This window comes from Fomitiporia mediterranea, assembly GCF_000271605.1.
Source record: "Fomitiporia mediterranea MF3/22 unplaced genomic scaffold FOMMEscaffold_1, whole genome shotgun sequence".
NCBI classification, from domain to species: Eukaryota; Fungi; Basidiomycota; class Agaricomycetes; order Hymenochaetales; family Hymenochaetaceae; genus Fomitiporia; species Fomitiporia mediterranea.
In genome coordinates, this window is record NW_006760386.1 from 1,342,827 (window position 1) to 1,360,094 (window position 17,268).

At 47.5% G+C, this 17,268-nt stretch overlaps 7 protein-coding genes across 7 annotated transcripts; 4 read left to right on the top strand and 3 right to left on the bottom strand.

Annotated features, from left to right (window-relative positions):
- The first annotated feature begins 299 nt into the window (after nt 1-299).
- Nucleotides 300-1,351, top strand: FOMMEDRAFT_16182 (ubiquitin-domain-containing protein). Its single transcript, XM_007261426.1, has 6 exons — nt 300-452; nt 510-593; nt 654-807; nt 870-1,004; nt 1,058-1,120; nt 1,174-1,351. The coding sequence occupies exons 1-6, from the start codon at nt 433-435 to the stop codon at nt 1,198-1,200; spliced, it is 483 nt and encodes a 160-aa protein (XP_007261488.1). The 5' UTR covers nt 300-432; the 3' UTR covers nt 1,201-1,351.
- A 358-nt stretch (nt 1,352-1,709) lies between these two features.
- On the bottom strand, nt 1,710-2,921 carry FOMMEDRAFT_130698 (NAD-binding protein; the record flags this gene model as incomplete). The annotated part of the gene is made up of 7 exons (XM_007261427.1): nt 1,710-1,818; nt 1,884-2,095; nt 2,170-2,225; nt 2,252-2,442; nt 2,501-2,593; nt 2,682-2,777; nt 2,839-2,921. The coding sequence occupies 7 exons, from the start codon at nt 2,919-2,921 to the stop codon at nt 1,710-1,712; spliced, it is 840 nt and encodes a 279-aa protein (XP_007261489.1).
- Nucleotides 2,922-4,065: 1,144 nt separating this feature from the next.
- On the top strand, nt 4,066-6,321 carry FOMMEDRAFT_16184 (GDP-mannose transporter). The gene is made up of 9 exons (XM_007261428.1): nt 4,066-4,498; nt 4,562-4,617; nt 4,670-4,867; nt 4,936-4,992; nt 5,053-5,121; nt 5,174-5,350; nt 5,427-5,572; nt 5,674-5,790; nt 5,850-6,321. Exons 1-9 carry the CDS (start codon nt 4,357-4,359, stop codon nt 6,055-6,057), a joined length of 1,170 nt encoding a protein of 389 aa, XP_007261490.1. The 5' UTR covers nt 4,066-4,356; the 3' UTR covers nt 6,058-6,321.
- Nucleotides 6,322-6,685: 364 nt separating this feature from the next.
- FOMMEDRAFT_137820 (pyruvate carboxylase) lies at nt 6,686-12,228 on the top strand. The gene is made up of 25 exons (XM_007261429.1): nt 6,686-7,072; nt 7,174-7,272; nt 7,325-7,437; nt 7,500-7,624; nt 7,688-7,783; nt 7,843-8,280; nt 8,343-8,590; nt 8,685-8,795; nt 8,867-8,935; nt 8,991-9,107; nt 9,167-9,529; nt 9,586-9,668; nt 9,720-9,763; nt 9,814-9,855; nt 9,910-9,914; nt 9,975-10,180; nt 10,243-10,600; nt 10,656-10,695; nt 10,754-10,788; nt 10,838-10,855; nt 10,921-11,354; nt 11,416-11,448; nt 11,507-11,753; nt 11,829-11,889; nt 11,979-12,228. Exons 1-25 carry the CDS (start codon nt 6,908-6,910, stop codon nt 12,023-12,025), a joined length of 3,597 nt encoding a protein of 1,198 aa, XP_007261491.1. The 5' UTR covers nt 6,686-6,907; the 3' UTR covers nt 12,026-12,228.
- Nucleotides 12,229-12,233: 5 nt separating this feature from the next.
- On the bottom strand, nt 12,234-15,151 carry FOMMEDRAFT_16191 (2-nitropropane dioxygenase). Its single transcript, XM_007261430.1, has 9 exons — nt 14,964-15,151; nt 14,819-14,899; nt 14,675-14,766; nt 14,450-14,598; nt 14,269-14,370; nt 13,750-14,139; nt 13,153-13,649; nt 12,760-13,087; nt 12,234-12,681 (listed from the first exon to the last, which is right to left on the bottom strand). The coding sequence occupies exons 4-8, from the start codon at nt 14,475-14,477 to the stop codon at nt 12,998-13,000; spliced, it is 1,107 nt and encodes a 368-aa protein (XP_007261492.1). The 5' UTR covers nt 14,478-14,598; nt 14,675-14,766; nt 14,819-14,899; nt 14,964-15,151; the 3' UTR covers nt 12,234-12,681; nt 12,760-12,997.
- Nucleotides 15,134-16,279, top strand: FOMMEDRAFT_115847 (Sm-like ribonucleo protein). The gene is made up of 5 exons (XM_007261431.1): nt 15,134-15,178; nt 15,241-15,549; nt 15,643-15,703; nt 15,773-15,929; nt 15,996-16,279. Exons 1-5 carry the CDS (start codon nt 15,176-15,178, stop codon nt 16,015-16,017), a joined length of 552 nt encoding a protein of 183 aa, XP_007261493.1. The 5' UTR covers nt 15,134-15,175; the 3' UTR covers nt 16,018-16,279.
- A 69-nt stretch (nt 16,280-16,348) lies between these two features.
- On the bottom strand, nt 16,349-16,743 carry FOMMEDRAFT_150075 (uncharacterized protein; the record flags this gene model as incomplete). The annotated part of the gene is made up of 3 exons (XM_007261432.1): nt 16,349-16,513; nt 16,670-16,691; nt 16,733-16,743. 3 exons carry the CDS (start codon nt 16,741-16,743, stop codon nt 16,349-16,351), a joined length of 198 nt encoding a protein of 65 aa, XP_007261494.1.
- Between the last annotated feature and the right edge of the window lie 525 nt (nt 16,744-17,268).

Sequence of the window (17,268 nt, forward strand, 5' to 3'; positions counted from 1 at the left end):
TTTTTAGGCTTAGAGTATGTATTGGAGTAAGATGTAGCAAAGTAACAAGTTCAAATGAGTGTCTTTGGTTAGAGTATTTTTTTTCCCTCAGCATCGGTGGACACACAGTAAACCACAGTAACCATGGGAATCCTTACCGTGGTACGGTTACTGTGAGAGTTTCCTTACCGCGGTATGGATCCACGGAAAACCCCATCCATTCTAGGGCCTAGCGTGTCATCTTCATCTCGTGACTTCAATTGTGGGACTAGCTTATGTACGCAACTGTACAATCGAGTCTGACGAATTTCGTGTTACGCGTGGACATCATCGACGCTTGTCAACGACTCCAGAGGTAACACTCGTTGGATAGACAAGGTCACCTCCGTCCTCACCACATCTGCATCAACTCGTACTAGCTACACTTCTTAACTGCTTTATCGCTTTTTAGCGATGCAGATTTTCGTAAAAACGTACGTTTTTGCATATGCAGAAACGCGCTGAGGGTACGTGCTGACTCGAATCCGCAGCCTCACGGGTAAGACTATCACCCTTGAGGTGGAGTCCTCCGACACCATCGATGTTGTCAAGAACAAAATCCAGGATAAGGAGGGGTACGTGAGCTTCCAACTGCAATCTGGGTCGAGGGCTTATTCAGATGGCTGTACATGTAGCATCCCACCTGACCAGCAACGTCTAATCTTTGCTGGTAAACAGCTCGAGGATGGCCGTACGCTTAGCGACTACAACATCCAGAAGGAGTCCACCCTTCATCTTGTGCTCAGATTGCGAGGTGGTGCGAAGAAGAGGAAGAAGAAGACCTACAATGTGCGTGACTCAGCCTTTGACCTTGATTACCAGACCACTGATAGTCATGTTGCGAACCCTAGACCCCGAAAAAAATCAAGCACAAGCGCAAGAAGGTTAAAATGGCCATCTTGAAATACTATAAGGTGGACTCCGATGGGAAGATTCAGCGTCTGCGTCGTGAATGCCCGAATGCGGAGTGCGGCGCTGGTGTTTTCGTACGTGCTCTTATACAGCTTGTGCTTTTGCATTGTGCTCAATCGTTTCATAGATGGCCTTCCACAAAGACCGCCAGTACTGTGGGAAGTGCAACCTCACGTACACCTTCCAGCCTGTATGTCGTCTCAATTCATCGAATTCTTTTACCCACTAATGGTCATAATGCAGGGTACCAAACCTCCAACTGCGAGGTGAACACCTGTCTCTTTCGCGCCATTTCCATACGCTTTAAGCTTTTATGTTATGCATCCACTCCATGTCGAACGATATGTTTCGCAATCAAAATACATTTGTAGCACTGGACTTTGTAAGACGAGTCGGATGAAGATCACCGTGTGAAGCAAAAACCAATTAACGAGAGTGAACGACTGATGAGATTTGTTGTTCTGATCATGTTCATTTAAGCTGAACACCCCGTTTGTTATTTGTGTAAAGTGAATACAATGCCCTTGCACTGCTGGCCCACTTCATTGAAAATGTCTTGCTCACAAAACGACACGATTTATAAGTCATCCGTCCAGTAACGCTAAACCTAAGAGATGATATTCCTTCGTCTTGCCATCAAGATTCTCCGGAAACATTAGGACAAAGTAACTGAACTCATACGTCAGATACACGACAAAAAAAAGCCTTTATTCCACTTTCTTTCAAGTACAATTATGGACCAAACGATGTGACTATCGAACCTAACTAGTCCCATAAACTTAAGGGTTTACAATAAGCAAACCACCATCAATGTTGATCTCCTGTCCATGGAGATAGGAAGAGGCCGGGGAAGCTAAATAGACAGCCAGGGATGCTATTTCATGTTCCCTTCCATCCAGGTAAACAATATCAATAATTTATAAACTTTTCAAACACAGGAGACAACTTCTCACCTTCCGGGACGACGAAGTGGAATTGGCTGCAAGCAGACCATAGGTGTCTTTGTGTATTCCTCGAGTTCTTCCAGAGAACAGTGGTTGAGCTGGGAGGGGAAGACGCCGGGAGCAATCGCGTTTACGCGGATCGGTGCACGCTTCAAGGCCAAGTCTGTGGCTAGTAGACGAGTCAAGTGAGCAGTGCCGGCTTTAAGGCTCGCGTAGGCGTACTTTAAGAGTGACACCATGCGGCATAATGTATTAATTTAGTTCGGGGTACAGAATTTCAGCTTTGTAGACTCACGTATCCGAATGGAAGCTTGGTCTGACCCGCACCGCTGGTGATGTTGATGATGCTCGCTGTTCACCCTCCTTACCGTATGTACTTTCGACGAGCAAATCTAGGAAAGCCATCGTGACGAAGAAGTATGAGGCTACATTGGTCTGAGCGAGGGAACCCCAGTCCTCAAATGACTGAATGTCGAAAAGCTCTCGTCCGTATGCACTGATGGATTGGTTCTGTGATGCATCTTCGCTGTTGAACGATGTGCGCAGTCTCGGGCCGTCAGTGGCTGCACTGTTGAATGAAAAGTTCGTCGGGAACTAATTGAAGTGTGTTTAAATTATATGCTTACTTGTTAATTAGGACATCTAGTTTTCCGTCGGATTCCTTAATCTTTTGGACAATGGAAAGAATGCTCTCCTTAACAGTGACATCCATTTGCAGACTTTTTTATAGTGTGACGAGCTTAAAGTGAGCTCATACGAAAGGAAGAAGGAAGGGCCTACGGCACTATATGACCTGCGCCTTCAAACTTCTGTTCTGCGGCTTTTTGAAGTACTTCGAAGCGACGACCAGTGATATAGACTTTAGCACCATTAGCTGCCAAACCTTTGGCCATCATGAAGCCGCTACACGAGAAAGTCTGTCAATATCTACTCAGGATATTGTAATTTCAATGAAATTACTTACATCCCGGTGCCACCACCAGTGATTAAGGCGACTTTACCGGTCAAGTCGGAGAGCTTGTCCATCTTCAGATGAATGTTTGACATATTGAGAATGGTCCTACGATGTCGATGTATGATGCTTCAAGCTGCTTTTATAGAATATCCACCAATATGTTTTTTGTGTATCTTCGTCATCGATGTCAGCTCGACTTCGTAAAAAGGCGTGTGTAAAGTGCAAGATGATAGTTCCTTGGTAAGACGCTGTACAACTGTTATATTTGATCAGATGAACAGTTGCGTAAAAGAGCTCTTGACGAGTCACTACGGTGACCTGCGGAGGATCTGAGCAGTGCAGAATGAGAGTGGGGTAGAACGGCGTTGTGATATATATATATATGTCTTGCAGCTCCGCGAGCAAGTATGCGAGCAAAACAGGAAAAGGCTATAATACGATTCAGAAGCACATCTGCAGCTACATGGGCGTGAGGCATAGAGTTAGGACATGGGATTGAGCCACCCTTCAGCATCACGAAGTGCTCACCAGAACTCGAAGACTGATGTCTAGCATAGGCTACATGCAATGATCCATTCAACTTCCACACAAGGAGTGACATAATGGGTATCCCGTCGACACAGCATATACCAATCTCTACTGGCATGTTTACTTCTGCGGAGCCGAGCTTGGTTCATGATCGTGTTCCGGATTCAGTCCAGCGGCCACCGTCATAAATCTAAGCAGTCCCACACGAGTCAGAGTTACGACGGCACCGAGAATCGGTGACTTACTGAGCTGCGTGAATGCCCGCGAATGTTCGCATCGCGTCAAGGTCACCCTGTAATCCTTCTACAAGGTCCGTAGTGCGAGCTGAATGCTGCTTAAGCAGCTGCAGATTCGCGGCGAATTGACCATAGAGACGGTCCTTGCGTTGTGTTGCGCTCATTGGCACGAATTTAAAGCAAGCAAGAGCAGTCGATTAAAAGCGCGTATGCTCTCTTGTGTGTTAGACGCGCACTAAAGTTGCCTTTGGGCCAACGCGTGATCTCGGAGCACGTGTGCCAAATCCCACAAGTCCGCGCCGACGCACTGCGGATAACCTCTCCAATAGATACACTTATAGAATTCCTCCAGCTCAGCAGCAAGGTGAGTGGTCTGCTGTCCTGTTGCTTCTGGCTGCGGATTCCCATTCTCTATGTTAATATCAACTCATGATATGTTTTGTTTTCCTAGCACTTTCTTTTTTCTTTTTCTTTCCAGCGGCCTCCGTTCGCCGACTTACGCCCATCCGGTGCGGCGTGCAACCTTCGACGAATAACGAATCTGCCAGCAGTACATTTGTCTTCTGCTTTTCACCAAGCTTCAAGACTCAGAGACACTCGCTACCGATCCAACGTCGGCAAACAGTTTGCCTAGTGACAACACGGCATTCCGCTTTGGACTTCACCGAGAGTTGAAGACTTTGCTATCGGTACCGCTGGTCCTTATCTGTGCCCAGTAGCCCTTGTTGGTTTGTTCTAAATCGGCCAACTTTTTGGTTAAAGGATGTCTGGACCAACGCCTCAACGTTCACCGTCTGCGTCGTATAAGCAACTGCCACAGGATGAACGAGGAGAAGAGGATATGGCGCAGTACAAGAAGGCTTTAGCTACGGGCGCTTCCTCGAAGGAAGGTGTCTCTACAGCTGGTAAGTGTCAAGCTCGTATGGAAGCTATTTTTGTCTGTTGAAATGTCTCTACTTTCCATTAAGTCCTACCTATCGTTTCCTACTGTTGCGCCTCGATACTCATGACAGTTGTCAACAAGGTATGTGTCTGTGACACGATTATTTCTTGGAAATTACTTATGGGTCTTGTAGTTTGTGGTGTCCGGACGAGACTTTTCTATGAACTTTTTGCTTCTGACGATCCAATCCACTGTCTGTGTTGCGTGCGTCATGGTTGTGAAGAAGGCGGGAATTATTTCTTTTCGAGATTTTGACATGGAGGATGCGAAGAAATGGTCTCCTATAAGCTTGCTACTAGTTAGTGTGATATACACGGGATCAAAGAGCATAGTACGTAGCCATTTTCCTTGCCTAACCTTGCTTCCATAATTTTGATGCTGATTGGTCACCTTCTCTAGCAATACCTCAGCATTCCAGTGTACACCATATTCAAGAACCTGACTATCATTTTAATCGTAGGTTACGCTTTTGAGTTTGCAGAGAGTTTGCAGAGAGTTTCTGATCGAGATTGTCAGGCTTACGGGGAAGTTATCTGGTTTGGCGGACGGGTGACAGGCCTCACCTTCTTGTCCTTTATAATAATGGTAACTCACCCTCTTAATTGGTATGAGGTGCACCTCAACCGACATTTCCTAGGTCATATCTTCAATCATTGCCGCATGGTCCGATATTGCAAATGCCTTGGATACGACCTGGTCTTCACAGGATCCAGCCGCGGCCATAGGCGGTTTACACGCTGTCCAGAGTGCGCTCACGAAGCTGAACATCGGATATTTCTGGATGTTCTTCAACTGCATCACATCTGCGGCTTTTGTGAGACTTTTCTTGGCAACCAATATGGGTGTCCTGTCTTCTGCGATGGGAAGTTGGCTGAACGATTTGCTGTTAGGTGCTTTCGATGCGCAAACGTATCAAAGTCATGAACTTCGGAGACTGGGAAACGATGTTTTATAACAATCTGCTGTCCATCCCTGTTCTTATCGTTTTCTCTTTCCTTGTGGAGGACTGGAGTTCAGAAAATCTCACTAAAAGCTTGTGAGTTTTAATTGAAATTACATTTTCTAATCTTTCGATCCAACTCACGCGCTACCTCTATACCCTATTTAAATCCGATACCAAACGATTCCAACGTCTAGCCCTCCAGAGACCAGGACTTTCTTGCTGTTTGCTATTGCCTTCTCCGGCGCGGCCGCGGTAGGAATTTCCTTTACAACAGCATGGTGTATACGAGCGACGAGTAGTACGACGTACAGGTATGTGATGAGTTCCATGGTGGGGAAAAGGCACACAACTGACTTGTATTGGTACCTAGTATGGTTGGTGCACTGAACAAGCTTCCAGTCGCGGCATCAGGCATGCTTTTCTTTGGGGATCTGGTCACTCTCGGTTCCGTGAGCGCAGTACTAGTAGGTTTCCTGGCAGGAGTTGTCTATGCAGTGGCAAAGAACAACCAAAAGAAAGCAGAGAGCGCACGGAAACAAGCTGACAGCATTATTCCACTTACACAACGCAAACCTTGATAAGACGCGTTGGTGAAGCTCTTTATATATTTGGTTAAGGAGTGAAAAGGTCGGATAATACCACGCGGGTGATATAATCAGTGCAAGATGAGCATGATTTTTACTCGGGAGACGTGTTTTATTTTCCGCGGTGACATGTGTTCATCGAAACGGCGGTGTATTCATAAGTATGAATAGCTTTCGGGACTGCTTTCGATGGTTTTTATCTGTTTAGATCGTTTACATAGAGACACGTTTTTTTATCTGTCTATATAATCACACGGCCTCGATTGGCGGATACTTGATTATTGACAGCTGTCTGATACTCAACAATTTTCCGTATCATTGAGCATGAAAGCGCGGTGCGTGGACAATCGAATCCCCAACGGGCGATACGCCTACGGCATGGCAGGAACAACGAGGGAGAGTGAGATAGAGCGGAAGTCCGCTTTATTCCCTGCGGGTGCATATAGTCTGCCATTGGCTAGTGACGTCGATAGAAACGCGACTGCCCGGGTTCGTTCGCTCTTCGCAAGTTTCCTACTCTTCATCGATACTCTAGCATCTACGAACATCGAGCACATCGTTCTCCAAACCGTAGACAGCGGACGACGCGTAAGACACTGAGATTCCATTGGCCGCCACCCCCAACCAGTATAGCACCAGGCGCACGTGTGGACTCCATAAGAACAGCCTCTGCTATCCCCGAACGAAAAGCACTCCGTGTTATCGTACCCAACTCACCTTCTCCAGGTTACTTACTACATTTCTCTCAACCCCCATCACACCTGCTAGCACACATAACGACCTGCTAGACGCGCTCCTGATTCCAAACCCGTTGCTGTAAAAGTCGAGAAACAAAGGTTCGACCATGTCGTCAAGCCAGACTGCGGGTCTGCACCCGCCACGCCTTGCGTCGATGTTCGCGAAGTCGCCGAGTGCACCGGGAACACCGGTGCATTCAATCCAGACGATGCGTCGCAAAGCTGCAGGCCATGGTGGTCCACTCACGAAGATCCTTGTCGCGAATCGAGGTGTAAGTCTCTTCTTTTCGTTGACTCGTCGCTCTATGCGCCGAGAACGCGTCAAAAGACGATCGCGAGAGACTTGTCAATGCTGAAATACCATGGTTTCTAGGAAATCGCTATCCGAGTGTTCCGTACCGCCCATGAGCTTGCGATGCATACTGTTGCTATCTACTCTTACGAGGATCGGTTGTCCGCACATCGTCAGAAGGCGCGTTCATGCACATTGATGTACGTGTGGCGACGTGCTGACTTTCCTTCAGGCGGATGAGGCGTATCAGGTCGGCAAAGGCTTGACCCCGGTCGCTGCTTATCTCGCACAAGATGATATTATCCGAATTGCTCTTGAGCATGGTGTAGATATGATTCATCCGGGGTGAGTTTGGCTTGCACAAATTGCTGTGATAGCATATATTCAATTACTAAATGTCGGTATAGATACGGATTCCTATCTGAAAATGCGGAGTTCGCGCAGAAGGTCGAGCAAGCTGGGCTCGCTTTCATCGGCCCCTCCCCAGAGGTCATCGATGCTCTTGGTGACAAGACCAAGGCTCGTACCATTGGTATTCATATTTCTCGATCAAAATCGAATGTGCTACAATACAGCTAAACTCATATGTCTCTAGCAATGAAAATTGGCGTCCCAGTTGTACCTGGTACACCTGGACCGGTCGCAGCATATACTGATGCAGAGAGCTTTATCAAGGAATACGGCTTCCCAGGTGAGCAATGCCAAACCTTGTATTATCTAGAAATTAGAAGTCAAGGTTCATATTTATAGTTATCATCAAGGCTGCTATGGGCGGCGGTGGACGTGGTATGCGTGTCGTCAGAGAAGAGGGCGAGTTCAAGGATGCATTCTCGCGAGCGGTCAGCGAGGCCAAATCCGCATTCGGAGATGGTACAGTCTTTATCGAGCGCTTCCTTGAACGCCCTCGCCACATAGAAGTCCAGCTGCTTGCAGATGGACAAGGAAATGTTGTCCACTTGTTTGAACGTGATTGCTCCGTCCAGCGTCGCCACCAGAAAGTTGTTGAAGTTGCGCCTGCGATGAACCTTCCGGAGGAAGTTCGCCAAGCCATTCTCGGAGATGCTATCAAGCTTGCTCAGAGTGTTGGCTATCGCAATGCGGGCACTGCGGAATTCTTAGTTGACCAGCTTGGTAGACACTATTTCATTGAGATCAACCCGCGTATCCAGGTTGAACATACCATTACTGGTGGGTGAATGTGTCCGTCTTTCCCGTTTTCTCGTTATACTTATATCCCTTGTATTACGCAGAGGAGATTACTGGTATTGATATTGTTGCCGCGCAAATTCAAATTGCGGCTGGCGCGACGCTTGCTCAGCTCGGTTTGTCACAAGAGGCCATCACAAAACGCGGGTTTGCAATCCAGTGCCGTGTAACCACTGAAGATGCGGCCCAGAACTTCCAGCCCGATACAGGTAAAATTGAGGTGTACCGCTCTGCTGGTGGAAATGGCGTCCGTCTCGATGCGTCCTCCGGCTTTGCTGGAGCACAGATTACCGTGAGTTCCATTTGACCAAGGATTATTCTACATTACTTAGCCGGATAACCCAACACACTCTCAACCCATCTTCCATTACATTGCATTATGACAGCCACACTACGATAGTTTGCTGGTAAAAGTCTCCGTTAGCGGAACGACTTATGAAGTTGCTCGTCGAAAGATGCTACGCGCACTCGTTGAGTTCCGCATTCGTGGCGTTAAGGTACGGTGTAGAACTCAGTATCCTGCACTGCTTTAATTTTGATATATGAATCCGTATTAATCCGAATTCAGACAAATATCCCATTCCTGTTCCGCCTTTTGACCCATGACGTCTTCATTTCTGGAAAGACCTGGACAACGGTACACTACTATCTGACCATTCTGCAACCGTGTTTCGCTCATTTTTCCCTCCCAGTTCATTGACGACACTCCAGATCTCTTCAAGCTTGTGCAGTCACAGAATCGCGCACAGAAACTTCTTGCGTACCTTGGGGACCTAGCCGTCAACGGTAGTTCTATCAAAGGTCAACAGGTAATTAGTATCATTGTCAACTTGATGCTATATCCAGCATACTAACATGATTTCCGAAGGGTGAACCAGGCCTTAAGGACGAGATCGTTATTCCGAAATTAGTAAACCGCGATGCTGGTGACGGTGGACCCCTCGACACCTCCGTGCCATGCCACAATGGCTGGCGCAACATCATTATCGAGAAAGGTCCAGAGGCATTTGCCAAAGCCGTACGCGAGTATCCAGGTGTACTAATCATGGACACAACTTGGCGTGATGCCCACCAGTCACTGCTCGCCACACGTCTGCGTACTGTTGACATGGTCAATATCGCGAAGGAGACGAGCTGGGCGCTCGCGAATGCTTATTCTTTGGAGATGTGGGGAGGCGCAACATTTGATGTTGCTATGCGTTTCTTGTATGAGGATCCTTGGGAGCGTCTGGTGGGTTGGCAGTTAAGTAGTTTCCATGAGTTCAGAGCTGAGGTTTGTCTTTGCAGCGCACCCTACGGAAACTTGTTCCGAACATTCCTTTCCAAGCTCTCGTTCGTGGTGCTAATGGTGTTGGTTACACCAGCTATCCGTAAGTTGGCCATTATGCAGCGAAATAACTGTTACTGAACGTGTCTGGCAGAGATAACGCTATATATGACTTCTCGAAGAAGGCCGTCGAGAATGGTATGAGATAACGGGTCACTAAGAAATTTTAGTACTGACGGATAATGAAGGTCTGGACATCTTCCGAGTGTTTGATTCGCTAAATTACTTCGGTAAGCACGATCAGTTACAAGGTCAAAGACATTGACTAACTTTTTTTTGAATAGAGAACGTATGTTCATATTTCTATACATATAGCTTCCCAACCTTTGGATTAATTGACTTGATTTAGTTGAAGCTCGGTATCGACGCTGCGAAGAAGGCAGGTGGTGTTTGCGAGGCAGTCGTTTGTTACAGCGGAGATGTAGCCAACCCCAAGAAGACGAAGTACACCTTGCAGTACTACTTGGACTTTGTCGATCAACTTGTTCATGAGGGCATTCATGTACTCGGTATCAAGGACATGGCTGGCTTACTGAAGCCCGAAGCTGCTAGACTGTAAATCCAATCATTCTTTACGGCAAGTTCTTCGGAGAGCTGACTTTCTAATCCTCCGACAGCCTTATTGGTGCAATCAGGCAGAAGTATCCGGACCTCCCAATCCACGTTCACTCACACGACACCGCCGGTATTGCGGCAGCAAGCATGCTAGCGGCGGCCGCGGCTGGTGCAGATGTCGTCGATGTTGCTATTGACAGCATGTCGGGTTTGACATCGCAGCCATCCATGGGTGCAGTGTGCATGGCACTTGAGCAGACGAACCTCGGAACGGGAATTCGTTACGATGACATTCAAGCTTTGAACTTGTACTGGACGCAAGTCCGACAGCTGTACAGCTGCTTCGAGGCAAACGTCCGTGCTTCAGACTCTAGTGTCTTTGCGCATGAAATGCCGGGAGGGCAGTATACCAATCTCATGGTGAGAGCCTCATTGTATCTTCATCTTCTTTGCTGGGGACTTATCGCCGCTGTAGTTCCAAGCTTCGCAGCTTGGTCTGGGAACACAATGGACAGGTGCGTATCGGCTAAGCCTGGTTCAACGTCTGTCTGTCTAACTAAATCGATCTCCCAGAAATCAAGCAAAAGTATATTGAAGCTAACGAGCTGGTACGTCAATGCAGTTTCCGCAGTACCACATTCTTATGCCTTGTTTTAGTGCGGAGATCTCATCAAGGTAATTTGGCCCGTCCAGAAGTCTCGGGAACAATCTAATAAATTAAATTTCTGCCACTCCATTAGGTCACCCCGTCTTCCAAGGTCGTCGGAGACTTCGCGCAGTTTTTGACTTCAAATAAGCTGTCAAAGCAGGACGTTTTGGACAGAGCCGAGCACCTTGATTTCCCATCGTCTGTTGTAGAATTCTTCCAGGGTTACTTGGGCCAACCCGTCGGAGGATTCCCAGAACCGTTGCGCTCAAAGATCATCCGTGATAAGCCTCGCATCGATGGGCGCCCGGGCGCAACTATGGAGCCTTTGGAGTTCAAGAAGATCAAAGCGGAATTGCGATCGAAGTTCGGGAAGCACATTACGGACTCGGATGTTACATCCTATGTGATGTATCCAAAGGTGTTTGAGGAATACCAGGGCTTCCTCGAGAAATATGGTGACCTCAGTGTTGTACCTACGCGTTACTTCCTCGGCAGGCCCGATGTTGGGGAGGAAATGCACATTTCGTATGTGTGATTACTCTTCGCTCAAGGTGAATTGATATTAATTTGTGATCAACAAAATTAGGATCGAGGAGGGCAAGACCCTAATCATTCGCTTGTGAGTAAAATTTAGCATACTCAATGGAAGTGTGGTCGACTCATGTGTCGTAACCTAGGATGGCGGTCGGACCAGTGGTTGAGGGTAAGGCGACCAGAGATGTCTGGATTGAGGTAAACGGCGAAGTTCGTGCAGTGGCTGTGGAAGACAAGAACAGTGCCGTAGAAACCTTTACCAGAGAGAAGGCTTCAAGTGATCCAGGCTCGGTCGGCGCGCCAATGTCGGGTGTTGTGGTCGAGGTCCGTGTGAAGGAAGGCCAAGAAGTGAAGAAGGGTGACGTTCTTTGCGTACAGAGCGCCATGAAGGTTAGTCCGCCGTTCCAAAGAGAGAATATATACATTCCGCAGCATCTCATCATTCAATCTTGTTTCCTCTCTCAGATGGAATCTGCCGTCAGTGCGCCTGTATCTGGGCACATCAAGCGTGTCGCCGTGCAAGAAGGTCTGTACTTCCATTCCACTCCCCCCATTTTCGTTCTCTTTCAATATTTAGTGAGCCGCACTATTGACATCCGTTTCCATTCCCTCTAGGCGACTCCATCTCGCAAGGAGACCTCATTGTCGAGATCGTCCATTAGAAGGCATATTACATGCTCCCGGTTCAACCCTGTGGCTCCAGATGTAGTTATATCGCAAACGAGTCAGATACCGAATAGCTACTATCGGCCTGCTGGTGTATTTCTCTTGTATTTCAATCATAAACTTGTCACATACCAAATGAAGTCATCTGTTGTAGTTAGTGTTCAGCCAAATACATATACATAGATATACATGACTCCTTAGCTTCCTTTACCAAATAAGTCAATAACCTAAGTAGATGACGTCTTGATCATCTGAGTCGTTTTGATTGACCCTCCCTGCATTTCACAAGATCCGATATATCCCAAAACGTTGATTCATACCTCCACTATCAGTCACCAAGCCTCGTTGCTCAGCAGGGAAAGCGTAAGTTATTGTGGCGAACTCATGTTTTTCGATGAAAGTAGACTTGCCGCTTACTTCGGCTCAGGACGATTAAACCACTACGAGTTTACTTTAAAGTCAGATGAGCGGTAGCCCCGAAGCGCACGCAGTAACGGCGCGAGCGCCAAGCTCAGACGTTCAACCTCCCCAGTCACCTACCTTGGATCACATTAAGATCGTTGCACCACTGAACGGAGTAGTCAGTGTTGTTGTCTCGGAGGGAGCCTTAGTGAAGGAGGGAGACCTTATTGCTACGCAGAATTCCGCGAAGGTTGGTTTACTCTTTACTAAGATATCGATTTCAAGATATTTATTATTCAAACTGTGGTTCGTTACACTTCTCGAATAGACGGAACTGCAGGTTCTCGCGCCAAGAGTCGGATTCATCAGGCGCATTGTCAGCGATAGAACGAATTTGAACGAAAACGATCATATCGCTGTGCTCGAAGTTCAGTAAATGCAAATGCAGAAGAAGTGGTGCAGCGGAGATTGATCGGTTTATTCGTGTACAATAATTCTGGGGGACGGGCAGAATATGAAGCCGTGACTTTTCTTTAGCGTTTAATTCCTTTGCATTGCAAATTGTGTCAAGCTTCAGAACCAAATTCTTCTGAGAGGAGGGTAGATACGGCTCGCAAGCGATCTATCATCTCCTTATGAATCTCTTTTACAACGTCCTGGACGAAGATCCTTTCAGGTTAACGAGCGATATCGATGTTCGCTTAGAAGCGAGTTCACTCACAGCTGCGGGTTTGATTTCGTTGACGAGTCCAATGCCTGTTCCCGACCAAGCTAAAAAATATTCGGGGTCGCCGTCTTGGACACCTTTATCAAACTGGCGACGAACTTCTTCTTTGTCCCAGCCACTGTCAAAGTGTTCTACTGTTTTGTTGTAAAGTGCACGACCGTTTATACCTTCAGGAAAGCCCGTAGTCTTTCGCAAGGCATCAAATGCCGTCGTGCGTATCGTGGAGGTGCCACACGCGGCAAGGAGAGCAGCCTTCTGTGCATCCGAGTATTTGGCCTCGGGTGTGAGAAGAAACCGAGTGCCGAGGACGACTCCAGAGGCACCAAGCGCAAGTAGTGCTGCAATGTGGGCTCCGGACGTTAGGCCGCCAGCAGCTACAACAGGAGGGCAAGGTTTCCCCCCTTCTTTCTCCGGAAACGACTTGAGAATCTCGGGAACTAGCGCAAGCAGGGGCGACGCAGCTCCATACCCATGTCCTCCGCATTCAATACCTATGTGAAGTGCAGAAATTTTTCAGAAACTCCATTGTCTTGATTAGATTTAGGGCGAGAATAATTTTAGAGCGCCAGAAGTATAGCTAGAAAGAATTACCTTGTGCCACGAGTACGTCGGCGTCCCATTCCTTTACGGCCTTCTGTGCATCTTGCAGGCAATTCACGAGTACGAACACTATCGTTGTATGCGGCTTCGACCTACTGGCGTCGAATTTTCGCACATGCCGGACCCACTTTCCTAGATCAGTCCCAAAGGCGAGCCAGACCGCGGCAACGCGTGCTTCTAGGGCAATGGAGAGCAGCTCTGCACTCTCATTGGACTGATCGAGCTTCCATCCGAGGTAACCCACGCCTATCTTCAAAGGTCCATCCCGAGTATCGGTTCTCGTTATTTGATCACTAGACTCGGTCATAGGCTTCCTTTCTTCTTGCAAAATCGAGCTCGCCAACTCAAGCTCCTTCCGGAAACATCCCGCATCCCAGTAACCTTCCGGGGAGGGGGAGGGGGGAGGAGGAAGCGAGGAGATTGGTTCACGGTGTGAGTAAATATCAACGTGCTAATGTTAGCTTAATCTGGCCTAGCGCTCGAAATAATCGAGAGAATCAATCCTTTTACCTGCTCCTATAAATCCAAATCCTCCTGCAAGAGAAACTTGTGCAGCTAGCGCACCACCACTTGCACCAGCCATTGGAGCACAAAGCACTGGTGTCTTTATGTCTAGAAAATAAAATAAAATTCCGGCGTATGGACGTTCGTAAGGTGAAAATATAACTAAGCAAAGAAACATAATGCATACTAAGTAGTAGAGTGATTGGTGTGCTCATTGTTGTCTGGGAGGGGAGGAGTGTTCTCGTTGTGAGCTATGCCACAGATTCTCTTAGTAATTATAAATCGCCTGGCCCATTCCGATTCCTTCCATGAATTGCTAATACAGAGTGATTGACCCTTCTCAATTCGTTGGCAAGGCAGACTTGCATGTCAGCATAGTGGTTCGAGGGTACAAAAGAATGATCGCACATACCTTAATGGCTACTAATGTGGACAATGTCTGTACAAGTTTGAGCAAGTGCTGATTATCTCCTTCCGATTTCTTCCGCGGATAGCTAATGAAGCCTTCTCATTCATTGGAGAGGCGGGCTTGCACGTCAACAATGAGCGCACATACCTTATGTGGACAGAATCTGTGCGAGTTTGAGCAAGTCTGTGCAAGTGCTCGCTGTCTCCTTCCGATTTCTTCTATGAATAACTAATGGAAATTAGTGAAAGACTCTTACTGGGCAATGAACTAAATTGAATATTCGACAACTGACTCATCTATGCTAGCTAGTGAAGCAAGTCAAAGCCGAAGGCACCGATGAATCCTTTCGTCTTGACTCTTGAGTAGAAGCCACGTGATCGAGTCATCAGAGCCGGTCTCCATTTATAGAAGTATCTTCTCAGGATTTTGGCAGTTACCACAACAGTCGGTGTTCGGTATTCCTTTAGCTCCTCTTTGTCGTGTTGTTGTCTACATAACACAGCCATGGTAAGTAGCTTGAACATCTCTTGATAGAGCATCACTTTGACCGTAAGATCTGTCTTTTACAGCCTCCACCAAAATCTAAGGGCGGGAAGATGCTCTCGCTCATCAACTGGCGCCTAAAAATCACACTCAACGATGGCCGTGCTCTAACTGGCCAGATGCTGGCGTTCGACAGACACATGAACCTTGTGTTGGCAGATTGCGAGGAGTTCCGACGTGTTAGGGCAAAGAAGAAGGCAGGAGAAGAAGGTCCTGCTCCAGAGCAAGAAATTAAACGCTCATTGGGCCTTGTGATTCTGCGAGGGGAATCGGTCGTGAGCTTGAGCGTGGAGGGACCGCCTCCAGTTGTGGACGAAGACAAGAAGGTTGCGGGGGTACGTACAGTTTCGGACCAGAGCCACTTGCCGACCTTGTGCTTCACACGGGACTTCATGCACTGACGCACTGTTAATGTTTATCTGCAATAGATCCTCCCAGGACCTGGTCGTGGAATGCCTGCTGGTCGTGGAATGGGCATGATGCCACCAAGTACGTGAATTTTGTTTTCTTATGTGAAAGAAGTTGCTGAAAACTGCTTTGCTTCTTGCCTTACTACAGTGGGTGCTCCCCCGTTTGCTCGACCGCCTGTACCCTTTGGAGGACCGCCCGGAATGCCTGGTGGACCACCGCCTGGGTTTAGGCCACCGGGCTTCCCTCCGGGTATGCCTTTCCCTCCCCCACCAGGTTTCGGTGGGGCCGGCGCTCCGCCGCCTGGGTAAGGATCATCGCCCCTAGTCTTAATAGAAGCCCTCAACTTACTGACAACCATTTCCCCCGATAGCTTCCAGCCGCCTTCGCAATGAAGTGGGAACGACCAGCAAGAAAGTTTCCCGGTGCTGCGAGGAGAAGCTTGCAAGGTTTTCTGGATTCCATGCCTTGGAAGATCGTCATGAGTGTCCGATTATGCAAAACTTACGACTTTCGACATGCCACCTCGGTGTCTGTGCGATGTAGTCTATTTCTTTGATTTCTGTACTTTCATTACGCATTGAACAAAAGGAGTTCAGAGATAATAGCTTTAGGACTCGGATGCGAAGCTTGCTTTCAATTGACAAAGGATCTACCTGCAATGAGTCCATCGAACTTCGCACATGCAAGGCTACTCCACTTCCAAAAGTGAAGACTCGAATGCAGCTACGCCAAAGTATCTGGTGTATTTCTTACGAGCGCCATCGAATCTCGGCATCTCCCATCAACAGCCTCTTCCTCGCAAGTAGCCTCCGCATCCAAGTCTGTACCATTGGCCGTTGCTCTTGCATCCGCGTTTGAAACGCGCACTGCACGTGTTGGATTAGCCTCCTGTGAATTTTGTGAGGTTTGAGGTACTAAACATGAGCCAAACTGCCGTTTCCAGATCCAGGAATGTGAAAGTTCAAGTGAAATGGAAAAGAATCTCCCCCTGTTACTTCGCGGCTACCAGAGGTGCTCAATGTTTGCTGTTCCCATGTCACTCACGTTCAACCTTTCCTTGCCACTACTGCGTCAAGAAGGTCAATTGCGAGGACAGTTAGAACTTACCTCAGAGACATACTTCTGAAATTGGCCTTGTATCTTGCTACTTACGCCATATCCATTAATACTCATCCTTCCTCTCAACATACATTGAGGAGAAATATGTTCAATCTCTTGTACTTCGCACAAAAACATTTCAAGAAACGTGACTGAATCCACGACGGTCAGGGTCGGTAAAAAGTTACTTTGAACAAACTGCGCCAGGTGGGTGGACACAGGCGGACAAAGGGTCTTACCGCCGGAACGACCTGAACGGTTGGAGACAATTTACTCCTAGTTTGATATTATTTAATTGCATTTATAATTTATATTCATTTTTATTTTATTTTTCCATAGGGTTACGAATTTAATATGTCATTTATAGAAATATCTCTCGGAGTTCTCCGAATTAGACGTTTAATCAAGATTTTTCAGGACTGGAGCTTAGTATCATCCCCTCAACTGAACTGGGCTGGCCGACTTTACGCGAGGTGAGTCCCGATCGCTCAACTGATGAAGGTGAGTTCGAATGCCTCGAGCCCTGATCACGGAAGTAAAACGAC